The following is a 26,161-nucleotide window of genomic DNA, read 5'->3' as shown; positions in this document are numbered from 1 at the left end:
GGGGAATAATTTATGTTGGCGATCTCCCCTAATCTGCAAACCTGACCAATCACATAACACCTTTTTGATATGTAAATTAAACCAACCAATAGGAATACATAAACATTATATTATAATAATATTATAATATAATAACATATAACATTATATAAACATATATTTTTGCAGTGTTAAGTGGGAACGCAACTAATCCTGCTAAACACGTTGATGACCCATAGATACATGTATTGTTGATGGTGTAGGTTATTAGGATATAAACTGTGCTATGAAAAACAGCTTCACATAGCAGGCTACAGTTGCGTCATTTATTCTATAAACACTATTCATAGTATTTGACGTTGCTGTCTGAGGAGCACTGTGGTAAGAATTGACCAACACCATAATGTTGTAAACGAAGAGGCACCCCTTTTGAAGTAGGGCGGGCCTTCTCTTGTTACTGTGGGGGGTGTAGTAGACTACTAACCTATACAGGCAGAGACAATCAAGACCAGGCTGCGGTCAGGGAGGTGAGGCCTGGCATTTACCCTACACTGGCCTCCTCGACAATCTTCCCATCGCAACACTTACAGGCATTATATGGATTTCAACCGAAGGTCTATCATAATAAACTATATTGGCATATAAATTGATTTACGTAGGAGAGAGAACGAGTGGAAAAGAAGGTTAAATTGGGAAGCTGAGGGGAGGATGGAAAACTCGAAATCGCAAATGGTGAGTTTCAATCGAGTCAGTTCGCTGCTGACGGCCGGTTTCCCTGGCACCGTGCCCCATTTAGTCAGAGACTGGAACAGTCGTGAAACTCATATGTCGTTTTACACTTTTGAAACTAGTATTTTATAAACCATGATGGGACGACATTTTGTTACCTGGACGGCGAATTGTTTACCTTATTCCTATACGTGTTTAAACATTGAGCCACTACTTTGGAAAAGTAAAACTAGTACACGTCATGTCTGCTTTACCATCACCACGGAGCAGAAGAGTTCACCTTTTACAAAGTTGGAGATTGATACATTGTCGATGGAATCTCGTGAAATAAACATTCGACAACATGTTTTCTAGTCACCTTATAACACTTTGTAGATCAATCATACTTGTAAATTCATCTGTTGGTATTGTTTTAATGTAATTTAAACCACGCGCGAGATTTATTTTTCTCAACAATAAGTTTGTTTGAGTCATCCACGTGCCAGTGTATCCTATTTATTAAAAAATAATAATTGGGGACTGTACTAACGGTAATTTTGATAGGGGCCTATTTTATCAAACGAATTTGGTTTAATAAATAATATTTAATTAATCATATTTTCCCTTTTGATGTCTTATGGGGCATAATATCGTGTGGTACGTAACTGCCCCTGTTTATCAAAGAAAACATGCCTCTCCTTACACGCTTTTTAAATAACTTTGAACATGCTGAAAAGAAAAGCCAATTATAGAAACTGTGTTGGCTCTTACACTGCCGCCATTTTCTTTCAGGTTAACTTATAGACCTATATGTTAACAGCTGGCCATACATTGTGTAGGTAAAATTCTGAAGTGGAGTGGTTGAGGCTCTACCCAGAACCCTAGCCAGCAGATCCGACCTGCTTGCTTACTGGCTGCACTAGGGCCAGACAGCATTCCTGTGTATATTAAGACACTGCGTAACCATTGTCAGATATGGCTTGGAAAATGTACCTCAACCCAGGGATGAGATATGCATTGGACTCCGAATTGGCCCATTACTCCAACTGTTAAACTGAGAAGATTGAACAACTGCTATACTTAAGCTAGCAGTTTAATCTTTACTGTGTAACAGTTAGGATAATGGGACAATTTGGAGTACAATGCATTTCTCATGCTTGGATTGAGGAACATCTTCAGAGACATATCTCGACCCTGCCCCCCTGAGTGCACATTTTGGTGTTTGCTCTAGCACCACACAGCTGATTCAAATAACCAACTCATCATCAAGCTTTGATTATTTGAATTGTCTGTGTAGTGCTTGGGCAAACACCAAAATGTGCACTCAGCGGGGCAGGGACGAGTTTGGGAAACCCTGTCTTAATATACACAGGAATGCTGTCCGACCCTGGTGCAGCTGTAACCAAGCAGGTTGGATCTGCTGGCCACCCAGAACCCCGCGTATAGAAACATCTTACACCCCTGTAACACCCAGCCATAAACTACATAACTATACAAATAAGATATTCTATCTTTGGGAAAAAAATCTTAATTTTATATGTATGTATGTGTGTATATATATATATATATATATATATATATATATATATATATATATATATATATATATATATATATATATATATTTTAAATTTAACCTTTATTTAACTAGGCAAGTCATTTTTACTTCCTTACATCTGTGGGGAAAAATAAGATCTGTTTACAATATATTTACTGTGTACATTTCGTTCCATTCCTCTCCCTACAGCCCAACCTATCACAGGAGGCTGGGGTTGGTCTGGGTCTAGGTAGCCCTGTTGGTGTCAGACTAGAGGCTGTGATGGAGCAGCTCCAGAGACAACAGGAGGCCAAGCTGGAGATGGACCGGCAGGAGAAACACCTCCGCCAGGCCCAGATGATGTTCATTAAACATGTGACTGCGACCCGGAACACTGGAGCCCCCCTGGACTCTACCTTCCTGGGCAAACGGATGGACGGAACCAGGACAGGAAGGACCCCTCAGATGGGTCAGCCACAGACCGAGGCTGGTGGTAGTAACACCAACACTCAAAGTGGTGTGGATAGGGAGAACGGGGAAGAGGGACTGGGAGGTGAAGGGTCAGAGGAAGATGATGATGAGGAAGAAGAAAGGATGGCATGTGAAGAAGAGAACAGTGAGGATGATGATGATGGTGGCCACATGACGAAGATGTCTCCACTCCAACAGGATAGTTCCTTATCTTCTTTTCCTCTGTATTCGATCTCTCCATCAGCGGCTGCTAAACACAGCGCCGCTTCCCTTCCTATGAATCTAAAGCAAGAGTCTGAGGAGAAAGACCAGTCTACAACAGAACAACACTCCTTCACATCATCCAATGGATTTGGAGATTGGGGCTTTGATGATGGATCATTCAAACAAGTAAGTTGTATTTCACCCTTCAACCCCTTACACTCTATAAATGTTTTGTGGTAAGATTTTACATTCCAAAAGCCAGGAGTGTGATCTACTTTCACTTCAAGAACATTGGAATGGGTCTCTACAGGGAATGGGTAGCCTACACTGTAGGAAGACACTGGTGGTGTGCATGCTTTACCGTGAAATTAGCTTTAGGTATCACATGTGCAGCAAAAAAGCCCAGCAGCAGACGTAATATTGAATCCACACACTTTACCATGTTACAAAGGTTTTGGAGTATTTTGTATTTTTTCCTCCATTGATCACAGCAGTTCTATGTAAAACAGGCTATTATCTACTGTTTGCTTACTGCGACGTGGTATGCAGTCACTTTTAATGACTGGCTCCATATGAAACTTGCATAATGCTTCACAGTGAGGGGGGAGGAAGGGCCATCTTTTTTCTTTTTTTTTTCTCTGTTGTTTTGTTTCCATCCCTCCTTTCTCTCTGTTGACCCACTCACACTGAGAGTCAAGGACCGAACACTGGCACACTGCCATCCATCTCTGCTCCTGCTGCTAAAATAACATAGTAACATACAATGTCCCACTTTAGCAAAACTGTGTTTTTATCCAAAATGACTTGGTAGATTAGAGTGATTGCATAGAGCCTACATTTTTATATTCTCTTGACGGGCTGTTAACATAAATGGAATAGCTGGCCAGCACACTGAGATTAATGCATTTTGTAGTAGGGGTGTGATCCTTATTGGACATGAACTCATGACTTTGGCATTGCTTGTAGCACCACCTAAATCCTCTTAACAATTGAGTATACACAGGCAGCCTGCACTGCTTCTGCTTCCTGTTTCTTCTCATGTAGAGGTCAGGCAGAGAGCACAGAGAACTGTGTTCTCCCAGCAGCTAGCCCAACAGGAAGGGGAGAGGAGGTTATTCTCCCACTTTCTTCTTTGTCATCGTGTCTTCCTGGCCACTAGCCCAACAGGAGGGGAGTTTATTCAGCCGGACGCTCCAGGGGTTTTCCCACCTTCTCCTTTCGGCTCGTGTGACTTCTTGTTTGCGTCCCAAATGGCACCCTATTCCCTATATAGTGCACCACTTTCTACATGGACTCTGGTCAAAAGTAGTGCACTATATAGGGAATAGGGTGCCATTTGGGAGGGTACCCGCCACACTCTTCACACAGAAAGAAGGGTTCTTGGCAGAGCTAAGTAGCCTTGGCCTCTGTCCAAGACACTGTTGAATGAATGGGAACTCCTGGAAGCAGCTGGTTCAGAATGAGATGTGATAGGCCATAAAGTGGGAGACTAGTATTTGTGAATGAATATGACACCAAATGCAGGACAGGCAATCAAATGCAGGACAGGCAATCAAATCAACTTGCATTTGTCAAAATGCGCTGAACACAACAGGTGTAGATCTTAGTGAAATGCTTACTTACAAGCCCCCGAATCAACAATGTATTTTTGAAAAATACCTACACAAATAAGAAATTAAAGTAACAAATAATTAAAGAGCAGCTGTAAAATAACAATAGTGAGGCTATATGCAAGGGGTACTGGTATTTGATATTTTATTAGGATCCCCATTAGCTGTTGCAGAAGCTACTCTTCCTGGGGTCCACACAAAACATGACACATAATACAGAACATAATTAGACAATAACAGCTCAAGGACAGAACTACATACATACATACATCTTGGCCATGTTCTGTTATAATCTCCACCCGGCACAGCCAGAAGAGGACTGGCCACCCCTCATAGCCTGGTTCCTCTCTAGGTTTCTTCCTATGTTTCAGCCTTTCTAGGGAGTTTTTCCTAGCCACCGTGCTTCTACACCTGCATTGCTTGCTGTTTGGGGTTTTAGGCTGCGTTTCTGTACAGCATTTTGTGACATCAGCTGATGTAAGAAGGGCTTTATAAATACATTTGATTGATTGATTTTTAAAAAGGCACACATAGCCTACATGTCAATACATACACACAAACTATCTAGGTCAAATAGGGGTGAAGCGTTGTGCCGTGAGGTGTTGCTTTATCTGTTGTTTTGAAACCAGGTTTGCTGTTTATTTGAGCAATATGAGATGGAAGTTCCATGCAATAAGGGCTCTGTATAATACTGTACGTTTTCTTGAATTTTATGGATTTGGGGGCTGTGAAAAAAACCCTGGTGGCATGTCTGGTGGGATAAGTGTGTGTGTCAGAGCTGTGTGTAAGTTGACTATGCAAACAATTTGGGATTTTCAACACATTGTTTCTTATAAAAAGAAGTGATGCAGTCAGTCTCTCCTCAACTCATAGCCAAGAGAGACTGGCATGCATAGTATTAATATTAGCCCTCTGATTATAATTAAGAGCAAAAGGTGCTGCTCTGTTCTGGGCCAGCAGCAGCTTAACTATGTGTTTCCTTGCAGCACTGGACCACACGACTGGACAATAAATAAGATTAGACAAAACTAGAGCCTGCAGAACTTGTTTTTTTGAGTGTGGTGTCAAAAAAGCTTTGCATCGCTTTATTACGGGGAGTAGAGGGCCTAGAGAGCTGCCCTGTGGTACACCACACTTTACATGTTTAACATTAGAGAAGCTTCCGTTAAAGAAAATCCTTTGAGTTCTATTGGATAGATAGCTCTGAATCCACAATATGGCTGATGTTGAAAAGCCAAAACACATACGTTTTCTCAACAACAGGTTATGATCAATAATGTCAAAGGCTGCACTGAAATCTAACAGTACAGCTCCCACAATCTTCTTATTATCAATGTCTTTCAACCAATCATCAGTCATTTGTGTCGGTGCAGTACATGCTGAGTGCCCTTCTCTATAAGCATGCTGAAAGTCTGTTGTTAATTTGTTTACAGAGAAATAGCATTGTATTTGGTCAAACACAATTTTTTCCAACAGTTTGCTGTTTGGTCTGCTGTTAGAACCAGTAAAGGCAGCTTTACCACTCTTGGGTAGCGGAATTACTTTGGCTTCCCTCCAGGCCTGAGGACAAAGACTTTCCTCTAGGCTCAGATTAAAGATATGACAGATAGGAGTGGCTATAGAGTCAGCTACCATCCTCAGTAGCTTTCCATCTAAGTTGTCAATGCCAGGAGGTTTGTCATTATTGATCGTTAACAATAAATGTTCTACCTCTCCCACACTAACTTGACAAAATTCAAACTTGCAATGCTTTTCTTTCATTGGCTTTTTATACATGAATATAATTGCTCACTGTTTGTCGTGTGCATTTCCTACCTATGTTTGCCCACTTTGCCAATGAAATAATCATTCAAGTAATTGGCAACATCAAATGGTTTTGTGATGAATAAGCCATCTGATTCGATGAAAGATGGTGTTGAATTTGTCTTTCTGCCCATAATTTAATTTAAAGTACTCAAGTCTTTTTCCATCAATCTTTATATCATTGATCTTGGCTTCATAATACAGTTTCTTCTTCTTTTTGTTGAGTTTAGTCACAATTTCTCAATTTGCAGTAAGTCAGCCAGTCAGATGTGCAGCCAGACTTATTAGCCACTCCTTTTGCCTCATCTCTTTCAACAATACAGTTTTTCAATTCCTCATCAATCCATGGAGCCTTAACAGTTCTAACAGTCAGTTTCTTAACAGATGCATGTTTATCAATAATTGGAAGAAGCAATTTCATAAATTCATCAAGTGCAGCGTCTGGATGCTCCTCATTAATCACATCAGACCAACAAATATTTTAACATCATCCACGTAAGAGTCACAGCAAAATCTTTTGTATGATATCTTATACACTATTTTAGGCCAAGCTGTTGGAACTTTGGCTTTCCTTGATATAGCCACTATATTGTGATCACTGCATCTAATGGGTACGGATACAGTTTTAGAACAAATTTCTACAGTATTAGTAAAAATGTGATCGATACATGTGGATGATCTTGTTCCTGTAGTGTTTTTAAACACCCTGGTAGGTTGATTAGAGTCAATGTGTGGGGGCACCGGTTAGTCGAGGTAACTGAGTAGTGCAAGTAGTCTGGGTAGCCATTTAATTAGAGCAGCCTTTCTTAAAGTGTAGGTCGCGGACCTGTTAATGGTGGGTCGCAACGTGTCAGAGTAAATGTATAACTATTTCATTGATTACTGGGATTGATTTGGCCAAGTGCAACTGCGCTCACTGTTCAGTGCGCTCTCTGCTTAGCAGCGGTCTGCTCAGTTTGGCAGCTGTGGGAGTGGGAGATGCCTGTGTGTTTCACGGTTTACCATATTTATTTTCCTGCAGTTTTCTTGAAGATCCCTCCGCGACACACGCTGCACCGCTGTCGATCAGCAGCAGATGATGCGCTGTCAGCTACTGACTTGCCATTCCCACACGCCATCACTCACCGCTGTCATCAAATTGACTCAAGCTAGCCACAAGTTCTGACTGGGCTCAATCATCATGAAATGCAAATACAGCAATGAGTTTCTCTCTCTTGGTTTCATACAAACTTTGAGAAATAACGAGGGGCGCCCACAATATGTTATGTGCGGGGAAGTGCTTAGTAATGAGTCAATCAAAGCGAACAAGTTAATGACACGTCCTGACCAAACATCCGCAGCATGATGGTAAACCCAGGGAGTTCTTTCAGAACAGGGCAGAATGCTTCAGGAAACACTGCTTCGACAGTGGAGAAGTCAGCTAGCAAGGCATTGTTGTCATTTTATAACACGTGATGATAAGCAGAAATAAGGGAGTTAGTTGTGGCCAAAAGTTCTGAAAATGACAAATATTAATTTCCAAAGTTTGCTGCTTCAGTGTCTTTAGATATTTTTGTCAGATGTTACTATGGAATAATGAAGTATAATTACAAGCATTTCATAAGTGTCAAAGGCTTTTATTGACAATTACATGAAGTTGATGCAAAGAGTCAATATTTGCAGTGTTGACCCTTCTTTTTCAGACCTCTGCAATCCGCCCTGGCATGATTTCAATAGACTTCTGGGCCACATCCTGACTGATGGCAGCCCATTCTTGCATAATCAATGCTTGGAGTTTGTCAAAATGTTGGGATTTTTGTTTGTCTACCCGCTTCTTGAGGATTGACCACAAGTTCTCAATGGGATTAAGGTCTGGGGAGTTTCCTGGCCATGGACCCAAATATCAATGTATTGTTCCCCGAGCCACTTAGTTATCACTTTTGCCTTATGGCAAGGTGCTCCATCATGCTGGAAAAGGCATTGTTCGTCACCAAACTGTTCCTGGATTGTTGGGAGAAGTTGCTCTCGGAGGATGTGTTGGTACCATTCTTTATTCATGGCTGTATTCTTAGGCAAAATTGTGAGTGAGCCCACTCCCTTGGCTGAGAAGCAACTCCACACATGAATGGTCTCAGGATGCTTTACTGTTGGCATGACACAGGACTGATGGTAGCGCTCACCTAGTCTTCTCCGGACAAGCTTTTTTCCGGATGCCCCAAGCAATCGGAAAGGGGATTCATCAGAGAAAATGACTTTACCCCAGTCCTCAGCAGTTCAGTCCCTGTACCTTTCGCAGAATATCAGTCTGTCCCTGATGTCTTTCCTGCAGAGAAGTAGCTTCTTTGCTGCCCTTCTTGACACCAGGCCATCCTCCAAAAGTCTTCGCCTCACTGTGCGTGCAGATGCACTCACTCCTGCCTGCTGCCATTCCTGAGTAAGCGCTGTACTGGTGGTGCCCCGATCCCGCTGCTGAATCAACTTTAGGAGACGGTCCTGGTGCTTGCTGGACTTTCTTGGGTGCCCTGAAGCCTTCTTCACAACAATTTAACTGCTCTCCTTGAAGTTTTTGATGATCTGATAAATGGTTGATTTAGGTGCAATCTTAGTGGCAGCAATATTCTTGCCTGTGAAGCCCTTTTTGTGCAAAGAAATGATGACGGCACGTGTTTCCTTGCAGGTAACCATGCTTGACAGAGGAAGAACAATGATTCCAAGCACCACCGGCCTTTTGAAGCTTCCAGTCTGTTATTCAAACTCAATCAGCATGACAGAGTGATCTCCAGCCTTGTCCTCGTCAACACTACAAGGACTGACATGATGTCAGCTGGTCCTTTTGTGGCAGGGCTGAAATGCAGTGGAAATGTTTTTTGGGGATTCAGTTCATTTGCATGGCAAAGAGGGACTTTGCTGTTAATTGCAATTAATGTGATCACTCTTCATAACATTCTGGAGTATATGCAAATTGCCATCATACAAACTAAGGCAGCAGACTTTGAAAATTAATATTTGTATCATTCTCAACTTTTGGCCATGACTGTACACTCTCATAGTAGTAGATGTGAGTTTCTCTTTCAAACAATCCCATGGGCTTGTACACAGCTAATAGCTAATGTGAGCCAAAGCAAGCTAGCTAGCAACTGCAACCATAAGTATCAGTAAATACAGATGAAGATGCAAAATGATTAGCAGTTGCCATACCAGGCAGTGATGCAACCAGTCAGGATGCTCTCGATGGTGCAGCTGTAGAACCTTTTTGAGGATCTGAGGACCCATGGCAAATATTTTCAGTCTCCTGAGGGGGAATAGGTTTTGTCGTGCCCTCTTCACAACTCTCTTGGTGTGCTTGGACAATGTTCGTTTGTTGGTGATGTGGACACCAAGGAACTTCTCCACCCGTCGATGAGAATGGGGGTGTGCTCCGTCCTACTTTTCCTGTAGTCCACAATCATCTCCTTTGCCTTGATCACGTTGAGGGAGAGGTTGTTGTCCTGGCACCACACGGCCAGGTCTCTGACCTCCTCCCTATATCCTGTCTCGTCGTTGTTGGTGATCAGGCCTACCACTGTTGTCATCGGCAAACTTAATGACGGTGTTAGAGTCATGCCTGGCCATGCAGTCATGAGGGAACAGGGAGTACAGGAGGGGACTGAGCACGCACCCCTGAGGGGCCCCCGTGTTGAGGATCAGTGTAGCAGACGTGCTGTTGCCTACCCTTACCACCTGGGGTTGCCCGTCAGGAAGTCCAGGATCCAGTTGCAGAGGGAGGTGTTTAGTTCCATGGTCCTTAGCTTATTGATGAGCTTTGAGGGCACTATGGTATTGAACGCTGAGCTGTAGTCAATGAACAGCATTCTCACATAGGTGTTCCTTTGTCATCCATTCTTATAAGTCCTACTCCTTGAAAGCAGCAGCTCTACTCTTTAGCTCAGTGCGGATGTTGCCTGTAATCCATGGCTTCTGGTTAGGGTATGTACGTACAGTCACTTTTCGGGACGACGTCATCAATGCACTTATTGATGAATCCAGTGACTGATGTGCTGTACTCCTCAATGCCATCAGAAGAATCCCGGAACATATTCCAGTCTGTGCTAGCAAAACAGTCCTGTAGCTTAGCATCTGCTTTTTTATAGACTGAGTCACTGGTACTTCCTGCTTTAGTTTTTGCTTGTAAGCAGGAATCAGGAGGATATAATTATGGTCAGATTTGCCAAATGGAGGCGAGGGAGAGCTTTGTATGCATCTCTGTTTGTGGAGTAAAGGTGGTCTAGAGTTTTTTTCCCTCTGGGGAAAATTTACTTTTTTACCTTTATTTAACTAGGCAAGTCAGTTAAGAACTAAAACTGTAGACCACCTGAAAATAGGTATTATTTATTTTTCTCCATCTGGTTGCAAATTTTACATGCTGATCGAAATGAGGTGAAACGCATTGTTTCCCTGCATTAAAGGTATTTCAGTAACAAACCTCCAAGAACTGACAAAAGGTTGGACATAGACTGAGAAAAAACAAAAAACTTTGAGTTAGCTGGGTGTGGGGTGACTTTTACCTGGGTGTGGTGTAAGATAATTAGTGCTGTGTGTATTTCTTTAGAGGTGCCTGACATCAATCTTTTACTAGTAATCCATTCTTACATTACCCCCCCCCCCAAGGTCATGTATCCACTACCCTGTAATTTGAAACTTTCCATTTCTTTTTCATCTTTACTGCACCCTATAGAATTGTATTCCTCTTTGGTCCTAGTGTCAGTTGTCATTAAAGATTGTGTTGGAGACGAGGGGATTTGTTTTGAGAATATTACATATTTCTGATTTTCCTTCTGTGTTCAATCCAGTTAAGAAACCTTAAAGATACTTCCCCCTTATCTCAGGTTTAATTCAAACTTGTCCCTCAGTGAGATAAGTACATTTTTAAAGCTGTTTGTTGAGTTGGATGAGTGTAGTACTAGGATAGTGTCCTGGATCAAGAATATGTCTGCCTCAAATGCTTTAATTCCCTTTCATCTTTTACTGCAGCCTATAGACTAGTTTTCCTCCTTAGTCTCAGGGTCAGATGTCATGAAAGATGGAGGTGGAGAGCCAGACTGGTTTGATGGCACTGTCTGTCCGTACAAAGGCTAGCAGATGCCATAAAATCCATTTACAAATGAGAGAGTGGAGGATGGGTTTCCATTTTTAAAGCTTTTTGCTCAATAGATGTAAATAAGAATGTTATTAACTGACTTGCCTAATTAAATAAAGGTTAAATTCATAAACAAATAGTAACACAAACATAGACACATGCATACAGTACACACACACATGATAACATACGCACTATACACACACACACGTTCACATGGATTTTGCGTTGTAGATATGTGGTAGTGGAGTATGGGCCTGAGGGCACACACTTAAGTGTGTTTGTGGATTCTGTAATTTATTGTAATGTTTTTTCCGGCTTAATTTTGCTGGACCCCAGGAAGAGTAGTTGCTGCGTTGGCAGCAGCTAATGGGGATCATTTAATAAATACAATTACAAAATGGTCGTCTGTTTCTCACTTGGTAGAGCATGGTGCTTGTAATGCCATGATAGCGGGTTAGATTCCCGGGACCACCCATGCGTAGACGCAGGACTATGTCACTTTGGATTAAAAAAAAGTCTGCTAAATGCTATTTATTTTATATAAATATATATATGTATATGTATATGTGTGTATGTGTGTATGTCTTCTACAATCAGCACGTTACATAGTTGTTTAACATGAGTTTAAAGGGGCCTGACCTTGTGAGTGGGCCCAAGAGGAGATCTTCTATTTAGTACTGCATTTCTGTCAATAACAAAAAAAAAAATGTTATTTGTCTTAACGAGGCTAGCCTGGTTAAATAAATGAAATCAATTCAGTACTCATTGACCACCCCTGGTCCTTGCATAATTCAGCTGTCGCTCGGCAACGCTTTGTGCTGCAGTTTGGCACAGCTGCACATGATCAATGGAGCCCTAAACACGGCCCTGATTTGGTTTTATTCTGGCCTCATTTACGTTGATTGATGAGGACCAACTGTCTTGTGGATACAAGATGGTTTATAAACCAAGTAGAGAAGGTTAAAGGGTCTGTCTTTATATTAGTTCTAGGGGTGTAACATTTCACCAAACCCATGGTTTTGTACATATTGCAGTTTTTGGGGAAAGTTAAATGCCATTCACAATGTTCCTTGCATTGTTGTTGTGACCGGATCGACATGTTAGGCCTCTCAAGTTTCCATTCTGATGCTGCGTTTGTAACCATGTAGGAGGTGGGAATTTAAGTCGTAAATAAAAGTTGGATGAATTCATGTGGTTTGAACTAGTTGAGAAATGCCATTTTGGCTAATAGCCAACAAGGTTGTGTCAAGTACAGGTGTTATGCTGTCATTCCATTGGACGGCACACAATTGGCCCATTGTCGTCCGTCGTTCTTGGTTAGGGGAGGTTTTGGCCGGGGTAGATCGTCATTGTAATTAAGAATTTGTTATTCACTGACTTGTCTAGTTAAATAAAAAATAAGTGACAGTCCAATCACATTACCCCACCGCGCTACAAACACGCCTCCTTTATGAGGGTAACAAGTGTGTATCTGGAGCAGGCAGTGTCATGGTGCATTCGTAAACAAGTGGGAATCTACCACATACGACTGGGAAAAAACCACTTGAAAAGCTCTCAAACTGGTGATTTACTCATTCTCACACATGGTGACCTCATCTACAATGGAAATGGCCTCTAGAACAGCATTTTCGGCAGTTAAATGCAACAACACAACAGTATTTATAAAAAGCAATCTATTCATGTGGTTTATGAACTCAGTTATTTGTTTACAAGCTTTTTTTATTTAACATTTTATTTAACGTTTTATTTAAAAATATATAAACGTAGCCTACCTACTACTCTTGTAATTTATTCTGTCCAGGTCAGAATCCGCTGCCAAGGGCTGCTTGAATTCAGAGGGGAGACGATGTTTCTTTTCGTGTCAGTCTTGCTCCGGTGTACTGGGTGATATCTGCGTGACATGGGTCAACATGTTTGAGGTGTTGGCAGCTGCAAAGGCTATTGTCGTTGAGCGTGGCAACACACTGTTTAATCTTTGATCCTCAACTCTCTGTGCATCATTGGGAATCTTCTGGGATGCTACAATGTTCCCAAACGGGCGATTTTTAAAGAACAGTGGAAGATCTTCCAATTCTGGTTTATCCACCCCACCACTCGACATCATATAGAACTAGTTCCCGGCTGCGCCTCACAAAAGGACTGTTTTTGGAATGTGTCATTTATGGATAGAATATTACAACTTGTGCATAGTCTCTAGTTAAGGGAATAGCCTGACATGTTTTCAGCTCTGATTTACTCGAGGCCTAGAATTCAGCATAGCCTAGTGGCCTTGTTTTTATTTTGTACATTTTTGGTAGGTATTAATTAGGCTTCACAGTGCGGTACGAATACATGTACCCTTTACACCCCTAGTCCTGTCCCACCCTATGGGTTATATGCCTTTTACATCCTGCCACTGTGTGTGTGTAAAATGTCCATACATACATACATACATACATACATACATACATACATACATACATACATACATACATACATACATACAGTTGAAGTCGGAAGTTTACATAAACCTTAGCCAAATACATTTAAACTCAGTTTTTCACAATTCCTGACATTTTATCCTAGTAAAAATTCCCTGTGTTAGGCCAGTTAGGATCACCACTTTATTTTAAGAATGTGAAATGTCAGAATAACAGTGTAGAGTGATTTATTTCAGCTTTTATTTCTTTCATCACATTCCCAGTGGGTCAGAAGTTTACATACACTCAATTAGTATTTGGTAGCATTGCTTTTAAATTGTTTAACTTGGGTCATTGTCCATTTGGAAGACCCATTTCAAGACATCAGTCAGGAAGCTTTAACTTCCTGACTGATGTCTTGAGATGTTGCTTCAATATATCCACATAATTTTCTTTCCTCATGATGCCATCTATTTTGTTAAGTGCACCAGTCCCTCCTGCAGCAAAGCACCCCCACAACATGATGCTGCCACCCCTGTGCTTCACGGTTGGGATGGTGTTCTTCGGCTTACAAGCCTCCCCCTTTTTCCTCCAAACATAACGATGGTCATTATGGCCAAACAGTTCTATTTTTGTTTCATCAGACCAGAGGACATTTCTCCAAAAAGTACGATCTTTGTCCCCATGTGCAGTTGCAAACCGTAGTCTGCTTTTTTTATGGCGGTTTTGGAGCAGTGGCTTCTTCCTTGCTGAGCGGCCTTTCAGGTTATGTCGATATAGGACTCGTTTTACTGTGGATATAGATACTTTTGTACCTGTTTCCTCCAGCATCTTTACAAGGTCCTTTGCTGTTGTTCTTGGATTGATTTGCACTTTTCGCACCAAAGTACGTTCATCTCTAGGAGACAGAACGCGTCTGCTTCCTGAGCGGTATGACGGCTGCGTGGTCCCATGGTGTTTATACTTGCGTACTATTGTTTGTACAGATGAACGTGGTACCTTCAGGGGTTTGGAAATTGCTCCGAAGGATGAACCAGACTTCTTGGCTGATTTCTTTAGATTTTCCCATGATGACAAGCAAAGAGGCACTGAGTTTGAAGGTAGGCCTTGAAATGCATCCACAGGTACACCTCCAATTGACTCAAATGATGCCAATTAGCCTATCAGAAGCTAAGCCATGACATTTTCTGGAATCTTCCAAGCTGTTTTAAAGGCACAGTCAACTTAGTGTCTGGAAACTTCTGACCCACTGGAATTGTGATACAGTGAGTTATAAGTGAAATAATCTTTCTTTAAACAATTGTTGGAAAAATGACTTGTCATGCACAAAGTAGATGTCCTAACCGACTTGCCAAAATTACAGTTTGTTAACAAAAAACTTGTGGATTGGTTGAAAAACGAGTTTTAATGACTCCAACATAAGTGTATGTAAACTTCCGACTTCAACTGTGTGTGTGTGTGTGTGTATCTCAGAAAAAAAAAGAAACGTCCCTTTTTCAGGACCCTGTCTTTCAAAGATAACTTCACAGCTCTTCATTTTAAACACTGTTTCCCATGCTTGTTCAATGAACCATAAACAATTAATGACTGTTCCTCAGGTGCATGTTCATTAAGACACTAACAGCTTACACTAATAGTACCCACAAAACACCAGTCTCATTGTCAACAGTGAAGAGGCGACTCCGGAATCCTGGCCTTCTAGGCAGAGTTCCTCTGTCCAGTGTCTTGTTTTTTTTTGTTGCCCATCTTAATCTTTTCTTTTTATTGGCCAGTCTGAGATATGGCTTTTTCTTTGCAGCTCTGCCTAGAAGGCCAGCATTGCGGAGTCGTTGATGTTCACTGTTGATGTTGAGACTGGTGTTTTGAGGGTGCTTTTCTTTCAAAAACATGGACATATCTAAGTGACCCCAAACTTTTGAACGTGTGTGTGCGTATACATAACGTATCAAGCTCTTTCCGTGACAAGTGAAATCCAGGTGAAAACTATGATTCCTTTTTGATGTCACCTGTTAAATCCACTTCAATCAGTGTAGATGAAGGGGAGGAGACAGGTTGAAGAATGATTTTTAAGCCTGAGACATGGATTGTGTGTGTGTGCCATTCAGAGGGTAAATGAGCAAGACAAAATATTTAAGTGACTTTGAACGGGGTATGGTAGTAGGTGCCAGGAGCACCTGTTTGTGTCAAGAACTGCAACACTGCTGGGTTTTTCCACACTCAACCGTTTCCCGTGTGTATCAAGAATGGTCCACCAGCCAAAGGACATCAGGCCAACTTGACACAACTGTGGAAAGCATTGGAGTCAACATGGGCCAGCATCCCTGTGGAACACTTTCAACACCTTGTAGAGTCCATGACCTGATGAATTGAGGCTGTTCTGAGGACAACAGGGGAGGAGGTGCAACTCAATATTAGGAAGGTGTTCTTAATGTTTGGTATACTCAGTGTATCATTGTGGAGAGGGGTAGTGATGTGGAGTATTAAAAAAAAAAAGATATATATATATATATATATATACACGTTTCTTGTCATTCATTTGGATTTATTTTGCATTGTGCGGTAAAGGATGGTAATGTTTGGTTATACTCGGTGTATAGCTTTTCGATTTATTTTGTTTTAGCTTGCTCCCTTGCATTGTGCGGTAAAGGATGGTAATGTTTGAAAAGAGGTTTAAGATTCTAGAAAAATCTAAAATGGAGTTACATTTTTTTGAAATGGCATCCATTTTAGTAGCCTTATTGAGGAAAAGACTTGGCTTTTTATTTTCTTAATAGCAATAATGTTGTAGCAATCTGGTGTCTTCGAATGTTTCCTTTTTTTTAAACAAATATCTTTGGAGATGAATAACCTATCAGTCTTGAAACGTGCAGAATGCACACCCCACCCGATGAGCAACAACTTCCACAGTGCTGGGCCAGGGCCAGCCATGTTTAATCCTTGCGTGTGACCAGGCACACCAGCTAACCATGACATCACTGAGCTAACGCTGTTGGATAAAGACTCTTATCCGCTCAGATAACCCCGGGCACAGCAAGGGGCCAGACCAATTATTTGGACTTGTGGAGGGGAGAGTGGAGGCCCAATAAGTTGATTTAAAGATCATTTGGATGAAAGATTTGCCCTCCCACTGCTGCAACTGTGTGTTTTAGGGATAAGGTTTCACTGCAGGAGCAGCTGCACCTCTGGTAATGAAGCTCATTACTAGAAAAGCAACGGACAACGAACACAATTGGATCTAATCGATGGCAATTTGAATGCACAGAGATACCGTGATGAGATCCTGAGGCCCGTTGTCATGCCATTCATCCGCTGCCATCACCTCATGTTTCAGCATAATGCATGGTCCCATGTCGCAAGGATCTGTACACAATTCATGAAAGCCGAAAATGTCCCAGTTCTTCTATGGCCTGCATACTCACCAGACATGTCACCCAATGAGCATGTTTGGGATGCTCTGGATAGATGCATACGACAGCGTGTTCCAGTTACCGCCAATATCCAGCAACTTCACACAGCCATTGAAGAGGAGTGGGACAACATTCTACAGGCCACAATCAACAGCCTGATCAACTCTATGCGAAGGAGATGTGTCGCGCTGCATGAGGCAAATGGTCACACCAGATACTGACTGGTTTTCTGATTCACGCCACTACTTAAAAAAAAAAAAAGAAGTTCTGTGACCAACAGATGCATATCTGTATTACCAGTCATGTGAAATCCATAGAATTACTGATTTCCTAATATAAACTGTAACTCAGTTTTTATATTTTTGTTCACTATAGTTAGTGTATTATTGGATACAAGTAGAGTTTTAGATCAACTAAGTGATTATATTGTGGATAAATAGGAGTTCCCTGAATGCTTTTACCCTGATCTGCGTTTTGCTCTCTGTTGTAGGGTCCTCTTATCTTAAACGAGCAGTAAGTGGTCAGAATTGAAAACCTAGAAAGTAATCACTAAAAGGAGATGACTAAGTGGAGCTTTTTGTCAATAGTGAAATCCCACTATGGATCTGTCTATCTCCTCAACAGGGAAGGGGATTTTATTTTCACTTTATTACCAACGAGTCACTCCGATCAGGGCAGGGGCATCTGCTTCCCCGTCAATAGAAAGGTCCAGTCTGTTGGTCGGTTGCCCAGGGCAACCAGACTGCCATTATTAGAATAATATATAGCCACCGGTTTGGCCATTATTGCTGCTTTATGCGACAGCTGTACTCACAGGGGTACTGTTACGGCTGGACAATACGGCCTTTACAATGGATTGGCTGTATCTGTCTTTGAGGACGGACTGTAGTTAAAAGCGTAACACACAGGGAACCATACAGGGCTTTTCAATGGATTTTGTGTAGATGGACTGTTCCTAAAGAATAGCCTCGACCCCCCCCCCCCCCCCAGCTATTGTAGGTTTGGTGGTCTCCAGAACTAATGTGTATCTGGCTACATGAGAAGAATTAAAAAAAACAACACAGGGAGCATGAAGAAAAAGTATTGTTATGCAGAATACGAATTAATCATCCTTTTTAAGTGGATCTTACGAGACATTGATTCGTCAGGCAGCTTTTACAACAGTGATTTTATACTAGATTTTCCAAAACGACCACCAACCAGCTCCGTAGGCCCATATTGGAAAGGATTCATATCTCCATAAATAACTGGTACACACTGCCAAATGATGGCTTAGAAATGTTAGTTGGTGTCTTGAGAACCTATAAAATGGTTCGAGTATGCCATTGATATTTGTCCTTTTTGAATATTTTGAAGACAAGGTGCCCAAAAAAACCTACCCAAAATACTGACTCTTGAACATACTGTCAAATGGGTTTCCTAAAGTCTACTAAATACAGTGATATAAAATATGACATTCTGCATTTTGTCAATTTCAAGAAATGTGACAAGAAACCTTCCCTGTACTTAGAATGTTGGCAATGGAACCATGGACATGAAGCCATTTCCAATATAACTCTACCTTGATGGAATAGGACATGATACTAAGACTACCATTTACCTTTTATGCCAGCACTGTTTTGGTACATGTTATATATCATTCTAATCCACAGGTATTACACAATATTTAGAAATCATTAGGAGCATGCTCAAAATGTTATCCTCTCAATTGAGGTATATATATATATATATATAATATGATTTAAACAGCATTTTGGGCACATTTTTGGTAATATTTTTAAAAACATACATGATCTCTTTGATTGTATTTTCTACTCTACTGTGAACATTTTAAGCCATCATTTATGTCACTTACTAATGGCCAATTATAAATAACAGAACAGTAATTTTAGAGGACATTTCCACCACATTTCTGCATTAAGTTTAAAGGACAGTGCATTCGGAAAGTATTCAGACTCCTTCACTTTTTCAACATTTTGTTACATTACAGCCTTAATCAAAAATTGATTATATGAATTGTTTTCCTCAATCTACACACAGAACCCCATAATGAGAAAGTGAAAACCGGTTTCTAGTTTTTTTTGCAAATGTATAAATACCTTATTTACATAAGTATTCAGACCCTTTGCTATGAGACTCGAATTTGAGCTCAGGTGCATCCTGTTTCCATTGATCATTCTTGATGTTTCTAAAACTTGATTGTAGTCCATCTGTAGTAAACTCGATTGGAAATGATTTGTAAAGGCACACACCTGTCTATATACGGTCCCACAGTTGACAGTGGATGTCAGAGCAAAAGCCATGAGGTCAAAGGAATTATCTGTAGGTCTGGGGAAGGGTACCAAAAAAAAGTCTGCAGCATTTGAAGGTCTACCAGAACACTGGCCTCCATTCTTATTAAATGGAAAAAGTTTGGAACCACCTAGAGCTGGCCGCCCGGCCAAACTGAGCAATCGGGGGAGAAGGACCTTGGTCAGGCAGGTGATCGAGAACCCGATGGTCACTCTGACAGAGCTCCAGAGTTCCTCTGTGGAGATGAAGAGGAGAAAAAAAATCTAAGATGTCACTACAGCAAAAAAACCCGCTTATTTAGACATGACCTAGCTAGGTGTGAAATTTAGTGGCTCTGTCACACTTTTGTTATGTTTTTTTCACATAGCCACTGGCCTATGGTCAAATTTACTTTAATATGACCCCTTATTCAGGTCTTAACAGTAGTTTTTATGATCAGAATTGTCTGTATAATTGTTTCAGTGCTTGGGAGCAGAGCTGTCTGAGACACCAGCTGGAGTAGGTCATTGTGTCCTTGAAGCCAAGGGAACAAACAAAATCCACAGCTGTATAAATGGAGAACATCGCTCATGGGTCACACTATGCAAATAAAGGTGAAGTCTCTCTCACACACACACACACACACACACACACGTTTCCATCCACTGGCTCTCCCTGAACCCTGTTTTGTAGCTGGTAGAATATTGAGAATATAGGGCAGAGAGTATGGGGGTAAGTATGGGGTTGTTGGATACAGAAGAACACAGACACTGGACAGAGCAACTCTGCCTAGAAGGCCAGCATCTCTCGGAGTCGCCTCTTCACTGTTGACATTGAGACTGGTGTTTTGCGGGTACTATTTAATGAAGCTGCCAGTTGAGGACTTGTGAGGCGTGTGTTTCTCAAACTAGACATTCTAATGTACTTGTCCTCTTGCTCAGTTGTGCACCGGGGCCTCCCACTCCTCTTTCTATTCCGGTTAGAGCCAGTTTGCGCTGTTCTGTGAAGGGAGTAGTACACAGCGTTGTATGAGATCTTCAGTTTCTTGGCAATTTCTCGCATGGAATAGCTTTAATTTCTCAGAACAAGAATATACTGACGAGTTTCAGAGAAAGTGTTTTGTTTCTGGCCATTTTGAGCTTGTAATCGAACCCACAATTGCTGATGCTCCAGATACTCAACTAGTCTAAAGAAGGCCAGTTTTATTGCTTCTTTAATCAGTACAACAGTTTTTAGCTGTGCTAACATAATTGCAAAAGGGTTTTCTAATGATCAATTAGCCTTTTCAAAATGATAAACTTGGATTAACTAACACAACGTGCCATTGGAACACAGGAGTGATGGTTGCTGATAATGGGCCTCTGTACGCCTATGTAGATAATCCATTAAAAAAATCTGCCGTTTCCAGCAACGATAGTCATTTACAACATTAACATCATTAACAATGTCTACACTGTCTTTCTGATCAATTTGATGTTTATTTTAATGGACAAAAAAATGTGCTTTTCTTTCAAAAACAAGGACATTTCTAAGTGACTCCAAACTTTTGAGCGTGTGTGTGTGCGTGCGTGCGTGCGTGCGTGTGTGTGTGTGTGTGTGCGTTTTATTAAGTCTTCACAGGTTTATTGTATAGAAAGAGGAGAGGCTGCTGACAAAGCAGTAGCACGGATTCAAACCCATTCTGCTGCGGTACATATGCACTGGAGGCAGCAGCCCCTTTGTGTGTGTGTGTGCGTGTGTAACCATGTTTTTTGTTGTTGTGTGTGTTTACAGAAAGGCAGTGTGGGCTGGGCGGAGGAGAATGAAGGAGGCAAAACAAGAGGAGAGCCGTCCAGAGACTTCGCCAAGGTAATCAGATTTTAAAGAAGGATGTAAGCTGATGCATTAAGCTCAGCTAAACTAATCCACACAGACCGGCTGAGCTAAGCTACATTCCCATGCTCTACCCGTGTATTTAAAAGGACTGGTGTAAGGAAATATGGTGGAAACTCCCTCCAACTATGCTTGCACCAATCCAATGCCTTTTTAAATGCCTGAGTGGGTAGTGAACAAGTGTACACTTCTTAGGGAGTAGGTACTCAGCCCTATACTCCAAACTGGATTAGTTTTGATGATTCATTTTGTACACAAAATCTTGATGTGGCTTCTATTTTGTCAAATTTTCAGTGTGGCATGCCTACAGAGTTCTGAAATCTGATTGCAGCTGACAACCAGTGTTGTTGAGACGAGTGTAGTTTTTCTCCGATGGTCTTCGTGGGCCTACCACTGAATAGTATGTCTGAATAGTGAATAAACATAATTGTGTTTGGATGGTTGTTAACCCAATGAGTCCCACCGTAACTCTGGCCTATTTTGGACTTATAAACCCTTTTTTTTTGAACATTGTGTGTTTGGGTGTCAATTCTGGGTTTGTACCATTAGATTTTTCTATTTTCTCTGCGTCTGTAGATGCCAACCATTAGTGTGTGATTAACGGGATCTGATGGCAGATCCCGAAGGGGCCCGGGCCGTCTCTTTTCTATACAAAAGAGTCCGAACGGTTTGAGCTACAAACTATCTATGAAAAGCTGAGACCCTCACGAACACACACATGTAACATGTTTTGCTCTATGACACTCACAAGCTACACAACCATCGTTAGAAGGTACAGGGATCTTCTACATAGAAGATCATAGGAAATCCCAGGACATGGTGTCTATAATACTGTAAGGGGTTCCTCTTCATAGTAAATCCCAGGACATAGTGTCTATAATACTGTAAGGGTTTCTTCTACATAGATCATAGGAAATCCCAGGACATGGTGTCTATAATACTGTAAGGGGTTATTCTACATAGAAAATCATAGGAAATCCCAGGACATAGTGTCTATAATACTGTAAGGGTTTCTTCTACATAGATCATAGGAAATCCCAGGACAGTGTGTCTATAATACTGTAAGGGGTTCTTCTACATAGAAAATCATAGGAAATCCCAGGACATAGTGTCTATAATACTGTAAGGGGTTCTTCTACATAGAAAATCATAGGAAATCCCAGGTCATAGTGTCTATAATACTGTAAGGGGTTCTTCTACATAGAAGATCATATGAAATCCCAGGACATAATGTCTATAATACTGTAATAAGCTCACATAGTTGATGTCACAAACTCCAAACACCACAGAGTTGTCACTGACTAGTTGGATATTCATTTCCGACTGAGAGAACCAGCATTCATATAAATGCATTTTTATCAGATTGTTGCTTTTGCTGACTTGAATTTTTTTTTATTGCCATTTGTCAAATCAACTTCAACTGTTTGTCAAATTGTTGTGTTCTACTTGTAGCCCTGGTTGTCCTGAAAAGACAACGGTAACCCTTCATTGAGGCTAAATATAATTACTGGGTGGGCAGATAAATGAAAGTCAGATCAATTGAAAGACAAGTTTTGGCTGCTATCTCGGGACTGATTGGGTTAACTAAGTTATTTATAAAGTCGATTATCAAAGTGAAGGAACAGAGGTCTGGTGATTTTGGGTTAAACTACGGCAGTATTTTTTCAACCTCCCGCTTTGGGCTGGTTGTGACAATAAGTAGTTCATGCATGCAGAATCTATGAGCAGAATTACTGTCTTAACTCATTTAGCAACGGAATCCCTAGTTTGAAAGCGACTATTTAACTCTGTGATAAAGTTATTAACAAAGTTAATTTCTACCCCCAGCTGTATGAACTGGACAGTGACCCAAACCGGAAGGAGTTCCTTGATGAACTGTTTGTCTTCATGCAGAAAAGAGGTAAAACCTCTTTTTATTGTAAAGCCAGTTCCGCTTTTGTGGAAAACATTGCACCTGGGGATTCCTCACTTGGAGTGAACATGTGAAACTTCAGTCGAGCTGTTTTAAGATTATACTGCACATTCTAAACTCTCCTAGAATAACGTAGCATGCCACTCATCTAAACTCTCATAGAATAACGTAGCATGCCACTCATCTAAACTCTCATAGAATAACGTAGCATGCCTCTCATCGAAACTCGCCTAGAATAACGTAGCATGCCACTCATCTAAACTCTCATAGAATAACGTAGCATGCCTTTCATCTAAACTCTCATAGAATAACGTAGCATGCCACTCATCTAAACTCTCCTAGAATAACGTAGCATGCCACTCATCTAAACTCTCATAGAATAACGTAGCATGCCTCTCATCTAAACTCTCATAGAATAACGTAGTATGCCTCTCATCTAAACTCTCATAGAATAACGTAGCATGCCACTCACCCAAGACATGTTTAATGTTCCATTTCCACTTTCAGTTTGGTTCTGGATGGAGTTGTTCATTTTTTCACAGTCTTTAAGAAGTAAGGATCGATCTTAACCTTATGTCCTAGGAGCCATGTCTGTGGGTTTGAGTCCCTGGGGTCCCTCTAAACGGTTTCCTGAAATTCCTCCAGCTTTATTTGTAGACTACATTTCATGAGAAAATAATCAACGTCTCACACAATTGAACCGTCTATTCATGGTTTATGAGTGCAATACTGCAGGAATGTCGGTAATGGCGGGTTAAACAGTTAAAATCCTCCAGTTCAAATGTTATTGAAGATGTCAGCTGTGATTAAAGCTAGAGCCATTCTTTCCGCCTTAAAATAATGTACCCTCTTTAGCGCCCCCCCCCCCCCCCACCATGCGTCGTATGTTCAGTCTTTCCCCTATATTCAAATATGGATGTTTTTCAAATGTATGTATATTTCTGCCTAGATGCGTTTTTAAATGAGTAATTGTTAGCTCAATGACTGGAAGTTTATGGCAACGGCAAGCATGTTGCGCTAGCGCTATTAGCAATGCAAAGTGGGGGTGTTTGGGTGAGGAGGGGGGTAGGAAGTAGGTTAAGGGGCCCCTGTGTTTCAATTAGGCCTGATGGATGAACAAGCCTCTCTAATTCAGGGCCTCTTCTTTCATACAATACTTTCAGAAAGTATTCACACCTAGGGCTGTTAGCGTGACTGTATTACCGCCACACCGGCGGTCACGACTCATGACCGCAGTCGAATTCCACGTGACCATTTAGTCACGGTAACGAGGCTTCTCCAAGCTCTGCTGCTGCTGATGGTCATTTAGTAGACATGTATTTTTCCCCCTTGTTCCCAGACAGGTGCATGATAATGGTCCATTCTAAATCCAAACTCATATTCAATATTCAGACCCCTCACATTTTCTTACGTTACAGCCTTATTCTAAAATGGATTAAATTGTTTTTTCCCCTCATCAATCTACACAGAATACCCCATAATGACAAGGCAAACACAGGTTTGTATTTTTTTTTGTGTGCAAATGTATTAAAAGTTAAACAAAATGAAATCACATTTATATAAGTATTCAGACCCTTTACTAAGTACTTTGTTGAAGCACCTTTTGGCAGTGATTACATCCTCGAGTCTTCTTGGTTATGACGCTACACGCTTGGCACACCTGAATTTGAGGAGTTTTTCCCATTCTTCTCAAGCTCTCAGATTGGATGAGGAGTGTCGCTGCACAGCTATTTTCAGGTCTGTCCAGAGATGTTAGATCGGATTCAAGTCCGGGCTCTGGCTGGGCCACTCAAGGACATTCAGACTCGTTCCGAAGCCACTCCTGCATTGTCTTGGCTGTGTGCTTAGGGTTGTTGTCCTGTTGGAAGGTGAACCTTTGCCCCGGTGTGAGGTCCTGAGCTTTCGGGAGCAGGTTTTCATCAAGGATCTCTCTGTATTTTGCCCCGTTCATCTTTCCCTCGATCCTGACTAATCTCCCATTCCCTGCCGCTGAAAATTATCCCCACAGTATGATGCTGCCACCACCATGCATCACCGTAGGGATGGTGCCAGTTTTCCTCCAGATGTGACGCTTGGCGGCAGGCCAAAGTGTTCATCTTGGTTTTGTCAGACCAGAGAATCTTGTTTCTCATGGTCTGAGAGTCCTTTAGGTGTCTTTTGGCAAACTCCAAGCGGGCTGTCATGTGCCTTTTACTGAGGAGTGGCTTCCGTCTGGCCACTCTACCATAAAGGCCTGATTGGTGGAGTGTTGCAGTGATGGTTGTCCTTCTGGAAGGTTCTCCCATCTCGACAAAGGAACTCTGGAGCTCTGTCAGAGTGACCATTGGCTTCTTGGTCACCTCCCTGACCAAGGCCCTTCTCCCCCGATTGCTCAGTTTGGCCGGGCGGCCAGCTTTTATTTTTTTATTTTTCACCTTTATTTAACCAGGTTGGCCAGTTGAGAACAAGTTCTCATTTACAACTGCGACCTGGTCAAGATAAAGCAAAGCAGTGCGACAAAAACAACAACAGAGTTACACATGGGATAAACAAACATAGTCAGTAACACAATAGAAAAACCTGTATACAGTGTGTTCAAATGAAGTAAGGAGGTAAGGCAATAAATAGGCCATAGAGGTGAAATAATTACAATTTATCATTAACACTGAAGTGATAGATGTGCAGATGATGATGTGCAAGTAGAAATACTGGGGTGCCAAAGAGCAAGAAGATAAAATAACAATATGGGGATGAGGTAGTTGGGTGTGCTATTTACAGATTGGCTGTGTATAGGTACAGTGATCGGTCATAGATTGAAATGGCTAGTTTTTCATATAATTTTATATCTCTGAAGTGTTGGAATTCATTGTCAGGGTAGGGATCAATTCCATTACAAATCAGTTAAGATGAA

At 41.4% G+C, this 26,161-nt stretch overlaps 1 protein-coding gene across 1 annotated transcript in view; it reads left to right on the top strand.

Moving 5' to 3' along the window:
- The first annotated feature begins 299 nt into the window (after window positions 1-299).
- Window positions 300-26,161, top strand: part of LOC115192859 (AT-rich interactive domain-containing protein 3B) — a 31,952-nt gene continuing 6,090 nt past the window's right edge. Inside the window, exons 1-4 of the mRNA XM_029751767.1 lie at window positions 300-711; window positions 2,435-3,085; window positions 21,261-21,335; window positions 23,187-23,259. Of these exons, the coding sequence (XP_029607627.1) occupies window positions 688-711; window positions 2,435-3,085; window positions 21,261-21,335; window positions 23,187-23,259 (823 nt within the window). The 5' untranslated portion in view covers window positions 300-687. The remainder of the gene's footprint in view (window positions 712-2,434; window positions 3,086-21,260; window positions 21,336-23,186; window positions 23,260-26,161) is intronic.

The sequence above is a fragment of the Salmo trutta genome, chromosome 4 (assembly GCF_901001165.1).
Source record: "Salmo trutta chromosome 4, fSalTru1.1, whole genome shotgun sequence".
Taxonomy (NCBI): domain Eukaryota; kingdom Metazoa; phylum Chordata; class Actinopteri; order Salmoniformes; family Salmonidae; genus Salmo; species Salmo trutta.
The sequence above is the reverse complement of the archived record's forward strand: the minus strand, read 5'-3'. Positions and strand labels throughout refer to the sequence as shown.